The sequence below is a fragment of the Galeopterus variegatus genome, unplaced genomic scaffold (genome assembly GCF_000696425.1).
Source record: "Galeopterus variegatus unplaced genomic scaffold, G_variegatus-3.0.2 Scaffold257, whole genome shotgun sequence".
Classification (NCBI taxonomy): domain Eukaryota; kingdom Metazoa; phylum Chordata; class Mammalia; order Dermoptera; family Cynocephalidae; genus Galeopterus; species Galeopterus variegatus.
In genome coordinates this window covers 180,227-196,817 of record NW_007726368.1, presented here as the reverse complement: position 1 = coordinate 196,817, position 16,591 = coordinate 180,227, and the positions used below count along the sequence as shown (strand labels likewise).

Here is a 16,591-nt window from a genome sequence, read left to right as displayed (position 1 = left end):
TTTGTGTCTTTAATTGGCTTATGCAGGAAACACTTTCTTGTCAGTGCTAATCGGCTCAATTGCAGTTTTCCTACTGCAAAGTGGTTTCCTTTATGCATAGGCCCTGTCAATTTAAAAATTCACATCAGTGGAAATGGAGCCATTTTGTTTTGATTCAGAACAGAAGTGGGCTGTCATTTTTACCACCTAGATTTTATTCAGGTTTTAAAAGTGAGACTCAAAAGCGAGTTAACTCTTAAGACAAAATTTTCCATTTACCACTCTCTCCTTTAAGCAATGCGTTTTTTTTTCTTTTTTGGCAAAAGTACTACATTATATAAATGAGAAAGTACAATAAAAAGGAAAAAGTCTCTGTTAATTTTCCCTAGGGGTAACATTTTGTTTATTCATCCAGATATTTTGTACATGTACATAATACACATACATATTTACTTTTTTGTCAAAAGTACTACATTATATAAATGAGAAAGTACAATAAAAAGGAAAAAGTCTCTGTTAATTTTCCCTAGAGGTAACATTTTGTTTATTCATCCAGATATTTTGTACATGTACATAATACACATACATATTTATCTTTATGAAAATGAGATCATATATTTACACTGTTATGTAGGCTACTTTTCTCAAAGCATTAAATTATACTCTAAACTTGATGACCTTAAGTGTATACCTGTGATATCATTTTGGTGACATCTTGGTGGCGTCTCGTCTTCCCCTGTTTTTTATCTTACTTAAGGCTGCAGGGAATGTCCTCCTGGTCACAGTGGTTACATTTTCCTTTTCCTTTTTTGTGTCTTCTTGGGTAGTAAAGTTGAAAGAAGCAGGTGGTACTTAAGCCACATTTTGAAGCATGAAGTGTAGAGTGTGGAAGGCATTTCAGGATGGGGAAATAGCGTGAGTCTAGATACCAGGGTAGGAACCAGTCTGCATGTCCATAACATGTAAGGAGACTGGCAGAAAGGATGTATATGGAAAGAGAGTGGTCAATATTGTCCCTTGAGTGCTTTGAATCGATATTGCGCACATCCTTGAATATCAGGGTGCTGTTTTGCATTCAGTCAGATAAATTGTGGGAGCCCTTATCTGTTTTCCAGCAAGGGATAGAATGATGGAAGTGGTGTTTTAGGCAAACCAACAGACATTAGTGTGCAAGTGACCAGGTTTTTTTCTTCCATTGGAGTAGTCCTTTGTTTGTACCACAAGGACTACAGAAATAAAATATCATGACCTGAATAAAATAATAAGTATCTTGCTTGCCAGTTCTCTAGTAAAAGTAATTTTTAAATGTTTTTGTATGTGTATAATAATAAAACCATTGCAGAATTAAAATTTGTGAGCCAGTATTAGGATTTTCTACCCTGTGCTATTTATTCCAGACAGCAGCCCTAGATCATCCATAAATTAATTAACCATAGTGATATCTGTAGCTGTCTCCTCTTTGTCAAGTCCCAGAGTAACACCAAGGGACGACTCAAAATGTACACAGTATGCATGTATTCACTTAATTCTGAATTTATGCTAAAGTCATGTTTTTTGGAGGGTTTTTTTTGTCTTTTTCATTACCGGTAAGGGGATTGCAACACTTGGCTCGGTGTCGCCTGCACCGCGCTCAGCCAGTGAGCGCAATGGCCAGTCCTATATAGGATCTGAACCCACGGCGGGAGCGCCACTGCGCTCCCAGCACCACACTCTCCCAAGTGCGCCACGGGGTGGCCCCTAAAGTCATGTTTTAATCAAACTCATAGAAGCAGAGAGTTGAATGGTGGTTACCAAAGGCTGGGGGAAATGTGGAGATATTGGCCAAAGGGTACAAAGTATTAGACAGTAGGAATAAGTTCTGTTTTTTTGAGATCTATTGCACAGCATGGCAAATATAGTTAGTAATATGTTTATACATTTCAAAATTGCTAAGAGAATTAATTTCAGATGTTCTCCCCACAAAAAATATTCGAGGTAATTGATAGCTTGATTTAAACATTCCACATTGTACTAATAAATCATAACATTACTTTGTACCCCATAAATATATACAATTATAATTTTTCAATTTATGATAAAATTTAAAAAGAAAAAATTAATAACCAAAATAATAAAGTCATGTTTTGCATATTCCCTGTGTCTTCTCCCTCATTGATCAGAGAAGCCAAGAGTCTTTTATATAGACCTTTCTTAAGACAGCATTAAGTATGGTCCATTAATTCACATATACTGATTAGCCACCAGATATATGCTAGGCAATAGGGTATAATAATAAGTCAAACATGCATATACCCCAGCTTTAAAATATCAGTGCAAATTTTATATCTTATTTAGATTAGCTCCTTTGAAAATTTTGCATGAATTTAACCTGAAATGTTATTGTTTTCACCGTGATTATTTTATAGGTATTGAAATTATGGCATCTTCTTTTTTATATAGTATTTTTGTGTATTTTCAAATTTTTCCATATTAATGCGTATTACTTTTTAACAGAAAAAAACCCATAAACTTATTACAGATTTCTTATTGTTTTTTGCTTTGGTTATATGTATCTATATTTTTAAATGTCTTTTCACATATATGTCCATTTGAATATGTTGTTAGCATTAATAACCCGAAACAAAAATTGGGACTCAGTCATGTGGCTGCCTTCTTATTTATTTAATCAAAAAATATAATTTTTGTTTATTTAATCAAAAAGAAAATATCCTGGGGCCGGCCCAGTGGCGCACTGCTACAGTGCGGCGCTCCCGCCGAGGGTTTGGATCCCACATACAGACCGGTTCCCGCTCACTGGCTGAGCGAGGTGCGGGCGCAGCACCGAGGGTTGCGATCCCGTTGCCCGTCCCGGTCCGGTACGGGTGCGACACTGAGGGTTGCGATCCATTGCCCGAAAAAAGACAAAAAAAAAAAGGAGAAAAGAAAAAAAGAAAATATCCATTGGGGCCAATCTTGACCCATCCATTTATTTGCAGGATGGCTTCACACCATTGGCAGTAGCTTTGCAACAAGGTCACGACCAAGTAGTTTCACTCCTGCTAGAAAATGACACAAAAGGAAAAGTGCGTCTTCCAGCTCTTCATATTGCTGCCCGAAAAGATGACACGAAAGCCGCCGCCCTGCTGCTGCAGAATGACAACAATGCAGATGTGGAATCAAAGGTGAGGCATAAGGGACATGGGCTGTTCATGCAACCAGCCTGTGTTAGGCACACAACCTTTGAGAATGCCTGGTCTCCCTCTTGGCAAGCGTATGCCCAGCACTTAACTTCATTGGAAGGAATAGAAACATGTGTCCAAGCTACCCAATTAAGGCATGCCTTCCCTTAACCTGCAAAGCTAGGACGTAACTGTGGTGCATGCTAAAAGGGAGGCCACCTGAAAAGAAATTGAAATTTCTATGCATCTGAGAATTTCCTTCCTTTAATATATATTTCATAATGTATTCAACACTTCTGCTCAGACATCAGGGTGAAAAATGACAAAATGCTAAAGACGATGTGCACAAAGAAGCCTCTGGTTGAGATCTAAGATGACAGGCAATGCACTGAGTGTAGGTGAGCTGCGGAAAGCATGCCAGCACCAAAGGAGGCCAGCCAGAATTCCCATTGTCTTGACGTGTATCCCTTGAACATGTCCGTGAAGGAAATGCGGCATTGGGACTAGGCCATTGTGCAGCCCTTCTAGCTTTCTTTCTGTGCCTATTGTGCTTCCATTAGAGCTTTCATCCTCATCATGTAGCCATCATGAGCTTTCTGCAATTCATATCACCAATGGTGAACTAACCGTTCATTTTTTCCTCCTCTTTGCTTCCAAATGTGTTAACCTAGATGGTGGTGAATAGAACAACAGAGGTATATATATATGTGTACATACTTATATGTATCATCTGATTCTGCCTCATTACTCCCATGACTTAGTGCTGCTGCCTCATTTCTTTCCCTTATTTGCATCGCCTTCTGTAGGCTAGATACCTGCTTTATACCCCTGCCCCTGAAAGGAGCATGTGCCAGAGAAGACAGTAGTTTGATTACCAGGGCTTTCTGCAGCTGAACCTGGTGTTTGAAAGGCAGAATGTGGAATCCTTGAATCTGAAGGGGATTACAGTAGAGGTGTGTGAGAGGAAGAGTTTGGACACAGTAGATGCTTATCAGCTCTACCTACAGCTGCAGACAACCCTGTCATTCTACTCATCCAGGACTGAGTTTTTAGGGTTCTGCATGACACTTAGCCTCAGTGGTGTCAGCCAAGGAAAGGTACCTCAGAATGGTGCCAATATAACCTGCCCTTCCACGAGAGTCAGTAAGATAGCTAGCATGGCTAAGAAGCTTGCTAACAAATTAGAAATGCATTTGGTTCCTGTAAGGTTTCAATCTTTGGGGATTAAGTGAATTGCTGCATGTTTTAGCATTTTTTAAGGAAGTAAAATGACCTTGGTATAAATAATCCAGAAAAGTGTGTTATTGATTAGGTATTTGCTAATAAAGAGATCGACTTGTGGATTCTTTATGGAATAAAATCACACATTATACAAAACCAATTTTGTGGTAGTACCTCTTTCCCCCCAAAATTGCTTTTGTCATTAAAATTGGCATTGACCATTGGTTAATTTGAATCTATATTGAATATATAAAGCTAATTGAATTTTGACAGAGTTTCAATGGACAGTTCCATCATCAGTAATGAAACAGTGGTACCAGTCAAGCTTTCTATGAGCTATTAAGATTTTTCTCATCGTCCCTGTTTTAACTTTGGGGAATGATGACCTCTATATAGTTCTGCGGATTTACAGAAATTGCTCAGTCTCCACCCTCAGTTTCTCCCTAGCAATTCCTCTGCCTTTTGAGTTTGGGTTTTATTAGAAACCCTATCAGCAATTGGCACTGATCAAAACCTAGTACCAAGTAGAATGTGGTCCTCAGCATATTTTGCTTCCTCATTTTTATTTGGGCAGGGTTATGATATGAACCTGTCAGGCAAGGGGCTGGCAGGAATCAATTGAACGTCTGCTGTGTTTTCTTTGCAGAGTGGCTTCACTCCTCTGCATATAGCTGCTCACTATGGAAACATCAACGTAGCCACATTGCTGTTAAATCGAGCGGCTGCTGTGGACTTCACTGCAAGGGTAAGAACACAGCAATATGTAATGCCTTTAAAGCATTTGAAATGATTTTTAAGTCTCCTTTCCCAACATAAGGAGAAGGTTGGGACAGATGACGTCCAAGGATCCTTCTAGTCAGTGAAAGCTATGATTTTTCTACTTATCCTAGTACATTCTCCCGCTTTTACATAGGGGTACCTATGGAAAAGTAAACCAAGTTCAGGATCAGGGGTGCTGAGTGGGGTGGGTGATAAATACAAGGTAATTCAAAAGTCCGTGGAAAAATAGAGTTGAGAGATAATGTGAATTTTTCCATGAACTTTTTGAACTACCCTTGTATATAAGGGCATTTATAGAAGATGTGATTCAAGTAATCACAGTTGGGAACTATAAGCAGTTCCTGAAGTTGGAATTCCTGAGACTGTTAGAAATTGGTCAAATGGCACTCACAGTGCTCTGCAGATCAGGGTTTTGACCTTATAAATTGGAATGTGCTGGAATATCCAGATGAGGCCCAAACTTCAGAACCCACCCACCTTTTATCTTCTGTCCCCTACAAATTTTCATAATGAGTAACAAGATTCTTTAACCCAAGTAAGTTCATGTTCATTGGCGAAAGGAGTGTCATTTGTGCCACTGGACAGCAACTTGGACATCCAAAGAGGGTAATAATGCTCTAAATGTGAAAACTGGTCCAGTGCTAGGCTTGATCATCAGAAATGTCATTGTCTGAAGTGGGAATGAAGTTGGAAGCAGAATGAAGCAGTGTCTGAAAGTGTGGACTCTGAATTCAGACTCCCTAGTTTCAAATTTTGACTTTAGCTTTTCTGTGTCCATCAGTTTTCTCATTTATAAGATGAAATTATGTGAATTATGAAGTCAAATAATAAATCATAATAAAACCTCATCTCTCCCTCATTGAGTCCCTGTGAGAACTAAAAGAGTGTATGTAAAGCACTCAGCAGAGAGCCCGGACATGTCATTATCATCCACAGCAGCAGCAGCAGCAGCAGCAGCAGCCCTGCTGTTCTGAACATAGCCTTTGAAGTATCATTTTACTAAAATCTCATTTATTAGAAGAGAGATGGGACTAGACATGGAGCATAATTCCAGTACTAGCAGTGGCAGTAAAAGTAATACCATACCATTTTGAAGTAGTTACTGGGTGGGAAATGCCAGGCTAAGCATTTTATCTCATTTATTCTAATATGAGGAAAAGTGTTACATATCCCTGTTACTCATTACCCTGTTTGGATGTCCAAGTTGCTGTCCAGTGGCACAAATGACACTCCTTTCGCCAATGAACATGAACTTACTTGGGTTAAAGAATCTTGTTACTCATTATGAAAATTTGTAGGGGACAGAAGAGGAAACCGAGGCTTAGAGATAAGCTGTTCCAGGATCACAGAACTAGCAGGTTGGAAGAGGCCAGATTTCAGTCCCACAGCTTTTAACCACTCCAGTATTCTGTCCCCCTTAGGCAACTTGGGGTTCATTTTTCGTTTTCTCCTATAATTCATTTAGTTCTATAAAAATTAATAAGAGCTCAGATTGTACTAATATAAAGGCTATTTCCTATCCTCTTGTCATCAGCTTGCTAAAAGCCTTTATTGGTTTAAATGACTTGAGAGAGCCAGTCAGTGCATTTTACTCCGGAGCTTATTGCTTTAACTGCACCCTTGACACGGCAGATCTAAGGCCTAGTTTGACATTCTGAAGGACAAAGTTAAGCACTTCCTTAAGTCAAGTATAGACAGGCATGTCAACATTTAAACTGAAGGTCATTTCAAGATGCATTCTTCTGGTTTTATTTCTTCTGGTTTTATTTATTTAATTCACGGTATAATAAAAACCTCATTAAGTCACATCTTCTAATTAGGACATTTGGAAATTCATGTCAGGGTGGTGTTGGAAGTTTGTCTTTGTGCCATTGTTCAGAAATTTCCTGATGCTGCTGAAAATAAGAAGATTGGGGGAATGTGTAAGCAATTTAAGAGGACAAATTACAGTATTCGCAGACTCCTTCCAGCAATTTCAAAGCATCCATTTACATTAAAACAATGGCTGCGGTAATTACAAAAGATGCTTATTTATTGATTAAAGATCAGTGGAGATCTCAGATCCATATTGTTAACCTTGACTGAGTTACCCTGTGTGGTTTAAAATAATCACACTGTGCCTTTGTTTAAAATATGGTAAAGTTCAGACTTTTAAATGACTCAGAAGAATGTTTTTCCCAGTCACTCCTAATGAATGAGGCCAAGAAGCATTCTGATGTGAGGGTGGTGGTAGGCTTCGATTACACTTTACAGGAGGACTGTGCTGTGGCTTTCTCCCCAGCCACCTCTGTTCCTCTCTGCATTTGGTGGTTTGTGACTTGCTTTAGGTTGTCTGAGAAGAATTCTTCATAAAGAGCTTAAACTGAGGCAACTAGCAGGAAACACGAAGCCATTTTAGGTTCCACATCTCTAGCAATTCTATTATGTAATAATCCAGCATCTACACTTGGGTACCACGGAGGCCTATCTCTTCCCAACCTCAGTGGTCTTTGTAGGTCACAGTTCTCTCAGAAATGTAGCAGAAATAGCAGGTGAATGTAAGAGGACCTGGAAGCAGATGGGATCAAATTTTATCTGGTCAAACAATAAAGGGAGGGTCATTGAGCCTCATTTGCTAAGAACCGACTGCAAATCAAACCATAAATCAATCATGTGCTTCAGAACCAGGTTTGGATAGAGGTATCCATGAGAGGGATAGAGGTAAACTAAAACCCAGCAGCAACCTTTGTCTTAGGTGGCTGTGATTTCTGTTTTCTGCGTGTGATCTACACAGTACAGAGTGGAGGATTTACATCACCGAAGAAAGGCAGATACAGTCTCACAGTTCTTCATAGACCTGTGGGCTGAGGGCACAGCCCAGAGAGTGGCTACCTGCTAGCAAAGAGAGCTGGAGAAGAGGGACAAGGATGACACTTCTGGAATAGTTTCCTGCGTGCAATAGATGTTCATTTCCAAGGTAGATAAGAGGCAGAAACAAATGGGGTGTAACTAAAGGGAGTCCACAATAGACAGATTGCTTTCTATGCTTCTTTGTAGTGCTAGCTAATTTATGCAGCAATAAAGCAAATCCCAGCCAGTGGTGAATGTATAACCCCTGAGTAGCAATTCTGGTAATCGATCAATAACATACTTACCTGTTTTATTAGCACCTTTCTTTAGATGTTTATTATGATGTCAGTTTTGATTTCTGCATTGTCATTTTGTTATGTATATACAAGAGATCGTGTCTGACATCTCCAGTAGTTCCTTTTGGATTATCCGTGGACACCCGATCAGGCTCCCGGGTCTGCTGCAGGGAGTTAATGCAGAAGCTGCCGGGTGCTGCGGTGCAGCGTCAGCGCTCTTCATTCTTTGAGTTGAGTCTGCTGAGGTGGCGTTGACACCATCTGAATTTATGCCTGACCCTTGCTCTCTTAGCAAATCATTCCAACTCTCTTGGGTGAGAGAATGTAACAAACACACACTAGAGCTACTGCTGACTGCCATTCCAGTAAGGAACATGTATGCCCTGGAGTAACTAAAGGCCGCATTATATTACATGGATGCCTGCAGAGTTCCTTTCATTGACTGAACAAGATAAATACTTCGCTGGCTAAAGATTTTTTCATCAAATATAATGGACCACCTAACCTAATCTTCACTCTTTTCATGGACCTTTCTCTAGTAAATTATTATTCAACTTCCCATTTTGGGAAGATAGTTAACTACAGCATCCTTCTATTAGTCTTGCTATTTAGTACATTTTGGTTTGATCTCGGAAAGGATTGTTTCCAAAAGGATTTCAGGTGGTTTGCAGATTAAAATACACAAAGTAAGACATGTAAGAGTGAAACAGAAAAAGCAAGTGTGACCAGGCAGCTGGAATGAGCCAGTGAATACAACTGGAAAACAAATTTAGGCCTTAAAAGCTTTGATATATGTAGTGGAAAGGGTAGCATGGATTATATAGTTTTCACTTCTTGACAAAAAAAATCTTACAGTTACCTACAGAGAATTTTTTTGTGTGAAATAACTCAAACATAATTTTTATCATGTGAATTATTCTATTAAGAACAGTGAGTTACATAGTCAAGATTAACTTTAATTACTCCACTTTCAAAAGGCTCAATTTTACTGCTCCGTACTGCTTATGGTTGCTAGATCTCCACCTGAGGAGGCATTTTGCCCAGGGAAGCTGCAAGGCTGTAGCCAGGTCATAGCTTTGTGATGTTCTAATTGTGCGGGATAGAACTTGGGATGTGTGTCACAGATCAGTAAATTAACATGTCCATTGAACTGACTTTGTCAAAACAAGGTTTTGACAGGTGCTGGACCACATTTGGAACTCAATTAAATCATAGAAAAGGTTACCTTATTTAAGATATTTTAAGTTTTGGATAAAATGAGAGCAATGTTTTTAGATACTAGAACTACTAAACCTGTTTGTGGAAAAATAAAAAGTGTCAGACTTAACTCTCTGCCCAAACAGGAGGCCAACATGGTTTAGCACATGTGTAAGCAAAACAATCACCATGATAAACATCATTTTGAGGTTTCTTTTCAATTCAATTTAGCAATATTTATAGAGCATCTACTATCAGCTGGACCTGAAGATTCATACTTAAGTAACCTACTTGCTCTACTTTTGGTACTTATTACTAACACTAGACTACTTAGTATTCTATTAGTCCTTACCAAATCCCTGGAATTCTGGAATCCCTGGAGTACAGCCCAGCACCTGGCACTGGGAGGGATTTGATATATATTTACTGACTTCAAGAATGAATGAGCAAATCACTTCTAGGCCTCCTTGTCTACTACTCCTGGGCACCCAGCACCTATGCAAACCCTTTCTCGAGCCCAGGCCTCTCGTTAGCCTATCAAAACTCCTGTCACTTCAGCCTGAACCTCACCTGGCATTAGGGGATACTTTCCAAAGTGAGATCAGCTGCATTAAGGGAGATGAAAAATCCATGGGATTCTTCTAGAATTTCAGGCCAGTGCATCAAACCCTTGTGTTGAATGTCAGAAGCCAAGGGGCAAGTTTATCTGAGGAGCAAGGAGACTTGTTATTCAGCCATGTAGATGACCTTGCAAGACAAACCTAGGACAAAAGGCTAGTCACCAGGAGCTACTGCCAAGCTTTGTTCAGTTAAGGGTGAGTTTTATTACTTTTTATTTTACTTTAATATTTCTTTGTACATATTCGTGGAGTACAGTGTGTTGTTTCAATACATGCATATACTGCACATTGATTCACTTAGAGTAGATAGCATAGCTTTGTACCTATTAATCTACCACTTCCCCTACTCCTCTAACCCAGTCTTCCCTTCCCTCTCTGCCTCTGGTAACCACTTTTCTACTCTCTATATCTGGAAAAAAATGCTCATTTCCCTTAAATTCCACATATAGGTGAGATTGTGCAGTATTTGTCTTTATGTGCCTGGCTTACTTCCATTATATGGTGATCTCCAGTTCCATCCATGTTGCTGCCAGTGACAGAATTTCATTTTTTGTTAAATAGATGAATAGTATTCCATCGTGTATATGTACTACAGTTTTTTTTTTGTGTGTGTGTGTGTGTGTGTTTTTAATCTGTTCATCTGTTGATGCTCATTTAGGTTGATTCCGTCTCTTGACTATTATGAATAGTGCTGTGATGAGCATGGGAGTGCAGGTGTCTTTTTGATATATTGATTTAATTTCCTTTGGGTATATACCCAATAGTGGGATTGCTGGGTCATAAGGCAGTTCAGTTTTTAGTTCTCCAAGGAACTTCCCTATTGTTTTCCACAATGGCTGTGTCATCAGTCAAGGGTGTTTAAGCAGGGCGCCAGGCTCTGGGCCATGAAGGCCCAATCAAGGCTACCACCAGAGGGTGCTAGAAAGGACACCAGCTACTCGAACATGGAGAAAAGGGTGAGCATGGCTCTAGTAAGAGTGTGCCTGACTTCTGTAATGATTTTATAAAAGCACAGGGCTTCTGGAGAGTCTACTTTGGTTTGTGTAGTGGTGCGTTTGCAAATATATTTTTAAAATGTATTTTTTCCTCATTATATAGTTCATTTTAAAATAAAATACGATTAAGCAAAAGAAAGAAAATAAAAACCACTCATAACAGTCCTGTTCTATTTTTTCAGCATTTGAGTGTTTATTCTTATAGAAACCAAACACATACAAACACATTTCTTTTTACTGATACATGTTTTTAAAAATAGGTTTATCTCAGTATAGGCTCAACAGCATCAAAAACAAAGACTTTTTAAAAAATGGGTTATATAAACCTCCTTCCAAATGAAAATGGGGATTTGAGAGCATTAGCAAAGGAAAGTGACTTATGGTTAATATGCATTAACCATATGCTTGTTGCCATGGTGATATTAACATCTCAGGAGGAACAAAACCAATAAGGCAGAATGGAGGGGGATACACCTTTATATAGACTTGCTTTTATAAGCATGCCGTGCAGTCTCATTTCTGCCTTTTCCATTTAATTCCCTAAATACCACATCAAAGGAGAATCCTGTATTCGTGTTTTTAAAGAAACATATTTATCTTAAATCCACGTGTACACTTGAACTTCATTAACATTGTACCGTGTGGTATGGGATCTGTGTTGTCCCTCACCTGCAGAGGTGCACTTTCTAAGGAGCAGTAGAAGGAAGTGTATGTGCTAGACCCCTGGGCTCTCATCCAGGCTGTGTCGTTGGTCACTGATGAGGTCCAGGGCAAGTTCCCTCATCACATGGCCTGCAGATTTCTCAACAGCCAAGTGAGAGAGAAGTCAGTCAACCACAGGCCCTTCCCCTCTGCCGGCCTCTTGTCTGACAGCAGTGAAGTGTGGCAGCCTTTGGATTATCTTCCCCTTTCACAGTAGAACAAAGGTGTAGCACAGCAGCAAAATAGCCTGCATTGAAGTCAGACTTCTGGAATCCCCCACCGGCCCCACGGCTCCCCTTATGTGCTCATGGCAAGTTATTTATGCCTCAGCTTTACCATCCATGAAATGGGTCCAATAATAGTACCTAGTGCATAACATTGTGAAACTGAATGAAATAACCCACATAAATCACTTAGCACAGTGCTTGATCCACAGCACATGGACAAGGGCTCCAGACACGTGGTGGTGGTAGTTGTCACTGCTTTCATCCAGGAGGGGACCTACTCATTCTGAGACACGTTCCCCTGTAAAGCTTGGCATGTGTCAAGCAGGTGGCACCATGCAGCTCTCTAAAGCACTTCTGGAGGTAGTCAGACATGTTGCTTCCCAGAATGTCTGATTGACATTGTTTGCAGCAGTGTTTGTCAGCATGAGATGGTCAGCCTTTAAGAAACTATTGATAGGACATTGTTTGAGACAGTAAGAACCCCAGTGGGGAAAAAAAAAGTCATAGAAATTGGAAGGAACATATTTCTCTTTCTTTCCCTTTTCCTCCTTGAAAATGTGTCCTGCTTCCTGCAGTGCTGTTCTAGAATTGTTGCTCTGAGAACATTTTTAAATGACCCAAATAAATCCTATTTTGAAATTCTGTGAAATAAAGTTCTGTTAAGGTAGGAGTTGGCAGAGCTCATTTATTCATTGGTACTTTAAAAGAGAATTATTCATTAGCTGTAGGGTTTTCATTCCCTCTGGTGAGTGCAGATAGCGCGAGGGGCTGCCGTGCCCCAGAGCGACCCTCTGCTGAACATTCTGGCACATTGTCCGCACTCACTGTCGACAGATGGTGCTTTTGGATCAGCTCAGGTGCACCCTGGCCGCCTCCTTGAGCACTGCAGCTTCTTCCATGTCAGTGAGAAAATGTCGCTCTTCTTCCTCTGGTGGCTTGAAGAATATACAGGAAGGGCAAAGGAGCACTAGAGAGAAGAGGTTAGGACTTAGCAGAACCAAAGAGTTGCAAAGGGGTAAGCCCCTTTGGACACATACACAATCATTTACTGGCTCTTTACTGGCTCTAAACTAAAGCATGAGGTTCCAAGAAAACAAGTTCAGGTAGGAAATCAGCCTGGAATACCACAGTTGGAAGAAATTGAAAAGTAGGGCTGCGATGGAAATCTAGGGATTGGAATCAGCTCCAAGAAATGGAGGCTGAGGTCCAGACGTGAGGGTGAAATGAGGCTGGAGATGAATAGTGAGTCCAGCTGGGGAAGGGCCCCTCAAATGCCAGTCTGGCGGGGGCACTGGCCTTGAACCTCAGGTGGAAGGGGGGCATCGCAGGTCTGTGAATGGATAAGTCAGTGATGGCAGTAGTGTCTGAGATGCATCCTGGCCCTCATGAAGGGGAAATGAGGAGAAGGCTGTGAGCTGCAGCAGACTCCTGCTCTCCAGAGTCCTGCCAGAACCTCTGGCTCTCAGTGGGGCAAGAGGGAGCATCACTCTCCTTAGAAGATTTGGAAATTTGTAGAGGCATTTTTGGTTGTCACAGGGGTGGCTGGTACATGATGGGAGAGGGCCAGGGTGTCTCAGCCTCCTTCAGTGTGTGGGACAGTCCCATGCAAATAATAGTGCCCTGACCAAAATGCCAGTGACGCCCACACTGAGACACATAGGATTGAACATGTCTTTACATTACATACATTACATAATGTAATTTACATTACATTACATAGGATTGAACCTGTCTTTACAGCCAAGAGAAGGAGCAGTGCGATGTCCCTGGGTGGGGAGGAAGGGCCCAGAAGTTCATGCTCAGTCTGGGATTGCTCCTCAGAGGGCACTAGCGTCCCCAGGGAGGCACCCCCAAGAGTGGTTGCTCTAGATGACCCTGAGGTTTCATTCAGCTCTTGCTACTGAGATCTTGCAATATGAGGTAGAAAAACTTAATACAAAATTCAAGCTAATTTAGCTAACTACTTTCATTTATTACTAGGGACCAGGAACTGTAGCAAGTGTCCTACACATTATCTCATACATTGTTCACAGTAATACTGTGAGGTGTGAGTATGATTTCCATTTTACCCCAGGAAGCAAAAAGTTCAAAGAACTTCTGCAAAGTCACACAGCTCTGAATTGGTGGAGCTTGGGCTAAGAAACAGCGAAGTAAAATAAGACAATAAAAAATAATAAGGTAAAATAAATTACACTCACTGTGTAGTCCATAATATTTTCACATTGGAGACAGAGTGTACTTGGGTTTTGGACTTAATCCAGGGTCATCACGAGAAAATCAGAACTGCTAGCAATCTCTCTTGTACTAGCTGGCGATTCGTTCTCTGCCTATACCAGGGATGCAAGATTAATTAAATACATTTTTTAGTCCGTAATAATCACAGTTTGAAATGGACTCTTGATACTTAGAAACTTGATGACCTTATGACAAAAATGTAAGATATACATTTTCTGGTACAAGGCAGGCTTGTCTCTACAAGGAGAGAGGCTCCCTGAGTTTAAAAATTAAAAACAATTTTTGTTAATAGTTTGAGTCAGGGCCTCTCACCCAGTTTTTCCCAGTTATTCCCAGCCAGTTTTCCCTGTAGATTCTGCCTCATTAAATCTGCGGTTGGGACTTACAATCTCTGATTTTTAACAGTTCCTCAGGCGATCCTTCTGAACAGGCAATATTACAAGATATTGACCAAGGCCATGCTGTGAAAATCTATCTCTGTATAAATTGCCCAAAGTGAGTCGTAGAAGTCTTTAAAAATCATTTGCTTATAATAAATTATTTTTATGTTTATAACCCCTTAATGATATAACCTCGAATTTACATTACATTTTACAGCTAAAAAAATACTCTTGTGTACAGTACATCACTTGAAACTAAAAAAAAAAGGTATTTTTACACATGAGCAAACAGAGGCCCCAAGGAGTTATTTGTCCCAGATCCTACTGAGAGTAAAGTGGCAGAACAAGGATTTGAAACCAGACCTTCGAACCCATTTTTGTAAGCCTCAGTTCACGGCCATGAGGGCTGGTGGGTCACTCTGGTGGGGTGGAGGGGAGTCAGCACAGTGCTCGGCGAGTGTCAGCGGTGCTGGAGACTGAGGATGGGGTGGTGGCCACTGGCACAGCTGGCTCGTCATGGTCCCTAGAAGAGCAGCTCCTTTGAACAAGTGCACCGCACATAGATAAAGCAGTTTGAAGCAGACTGATTTTGTTATTTCCAAACCACCTTTCTTTAGAAACTTCAAAGCCATTATTTTCATTACTTGACATGTTTAAAACGTCAGCAAGCATCTAATTTATCCGAAGACCAAATGAGGGCAAGATACCTGAGAAATCTTGCCTAGAAAAGATACCTAATCACTTCAAGTTAACTAACATCTCAAAAGTCTACAAGAGTGAATTACTTTCTGGAGGAGAAAGAAAAATATTCAACACAGAAATTAACAATTTACTTCCATATTTATCAGAAGTGATATAGGAGTGTGGAAAATTTGTCACTGTAAATCTCCTTAATGTTTTTGTTTTTTTAAGAATTTTTGATGGTGGGGTGTTAGAAAAAGGGGTGGAATTTTGTATTAAAGTTATAGCATTCATTAGAAACATTATGGAAAATCTAATATCATTAGATCTACTCATTTTAAAGAATTTTAAATTTTAAAATAACTTCCCTCAATGTAGAGTGATTGATGATAATTGAATTTTAAATGCCTCTTTCAGTTCAATTCCTATGTGTCTGTCTATTCACAGATTTTTTTATTATAAATATTCATGAAATACAAAGCTAATTGTCACCCCTCGTGCCTATGATGAGGGTCAGATTCATACTGGCAGCATACCCATTACCAGAAATTACTTTTGTACCCCATGTCCCTCACCTAATTATCCCCCAACCCCCCACTCCACTTTGTAGCCCTAGGAATGTTCCCTCCCTCTGTAAGACTAAAGTACTACTGTATTCACAGATATTTCTAACTAGGAGAGGCTTTCTTTACCGTAACACAGATAGCAGCCTACTTTTGAATGAGCATGAATAGTGACACCTTTATTTATTCATTTTATTTTTCGAAAGTGAGAACAGGTTGAATAGAACGAATAAGAGATACAGATATCACAGAGATAGGTTGCCCTACTCCAGAGACTGAGCAGGGCCCACCCTAAGTTTAATACAAAAGTGAGAAATACACACTTGAAGTCCAGTACAGAGTGCAGGCTGGCTCGAGAGAGCAAGCAGCCACCTGCTGAAAGTAAGCTTGATACAAAAAGAAAGAAAGATACCCTCACAGGCAGAGTGCCTGCTGGCCCCCGAGACAGTGAGCAACAGCCCTTCCTTCTGCCAAGATTCAGCTTTTCTAGTTTTGTCATCTAATACATATTCATGACGTCTAATGAATATCCAGCTAAGGGAGTGGTTGCCTGTTATATAACATAGTCTTGCATATGCCCAGTTGGTTTCTTTTTGGAACATGTTCATTGGTCATATCCTTTTTTAAAAAAACTTTTAATTTATCATTATACAGTATAGTTGATTTTCATGTCCCTTTACCAATTCCTCCTTTTCCTGCCTCCCTCGCCCCCCCCCCCCCCCCCCCCC

At 40.2% G+C, this 16,591-nt stretch overlaps 1 protein-coding gene across 1 annotated transcript in view; it reads left to right on the top strand.

Annotated features, from left to right (window-relative positions):
- The window catches only part of LOC103585618 (ankyrin-3-like), a 164,008-nt gene that overhangs the window by 113,624 nt on the left and 33,793 nt on the right, over nucleotides 1-16,591 (top strand). Inside the window, exons 3-5 of the mRNA XM_008566632.1 lie at nucleotides 2,955-3,140; nucleotides 3,809-3,832; nucleotides 5,005-5,103. Of these exons, the coding sequence (XP_008564854.1) occupies nucleotides 2,955-3,140; nucleotides 3,809-3,832; nucleotides 5,005-5,103 (309 nt within the window). The remainder of the gene's footprint in view (nucleotides 1-2,954; nucleotides 3,141-3,808; nucleotides 3,833-5,004; nucleotides 5,104-16,591) is intronic.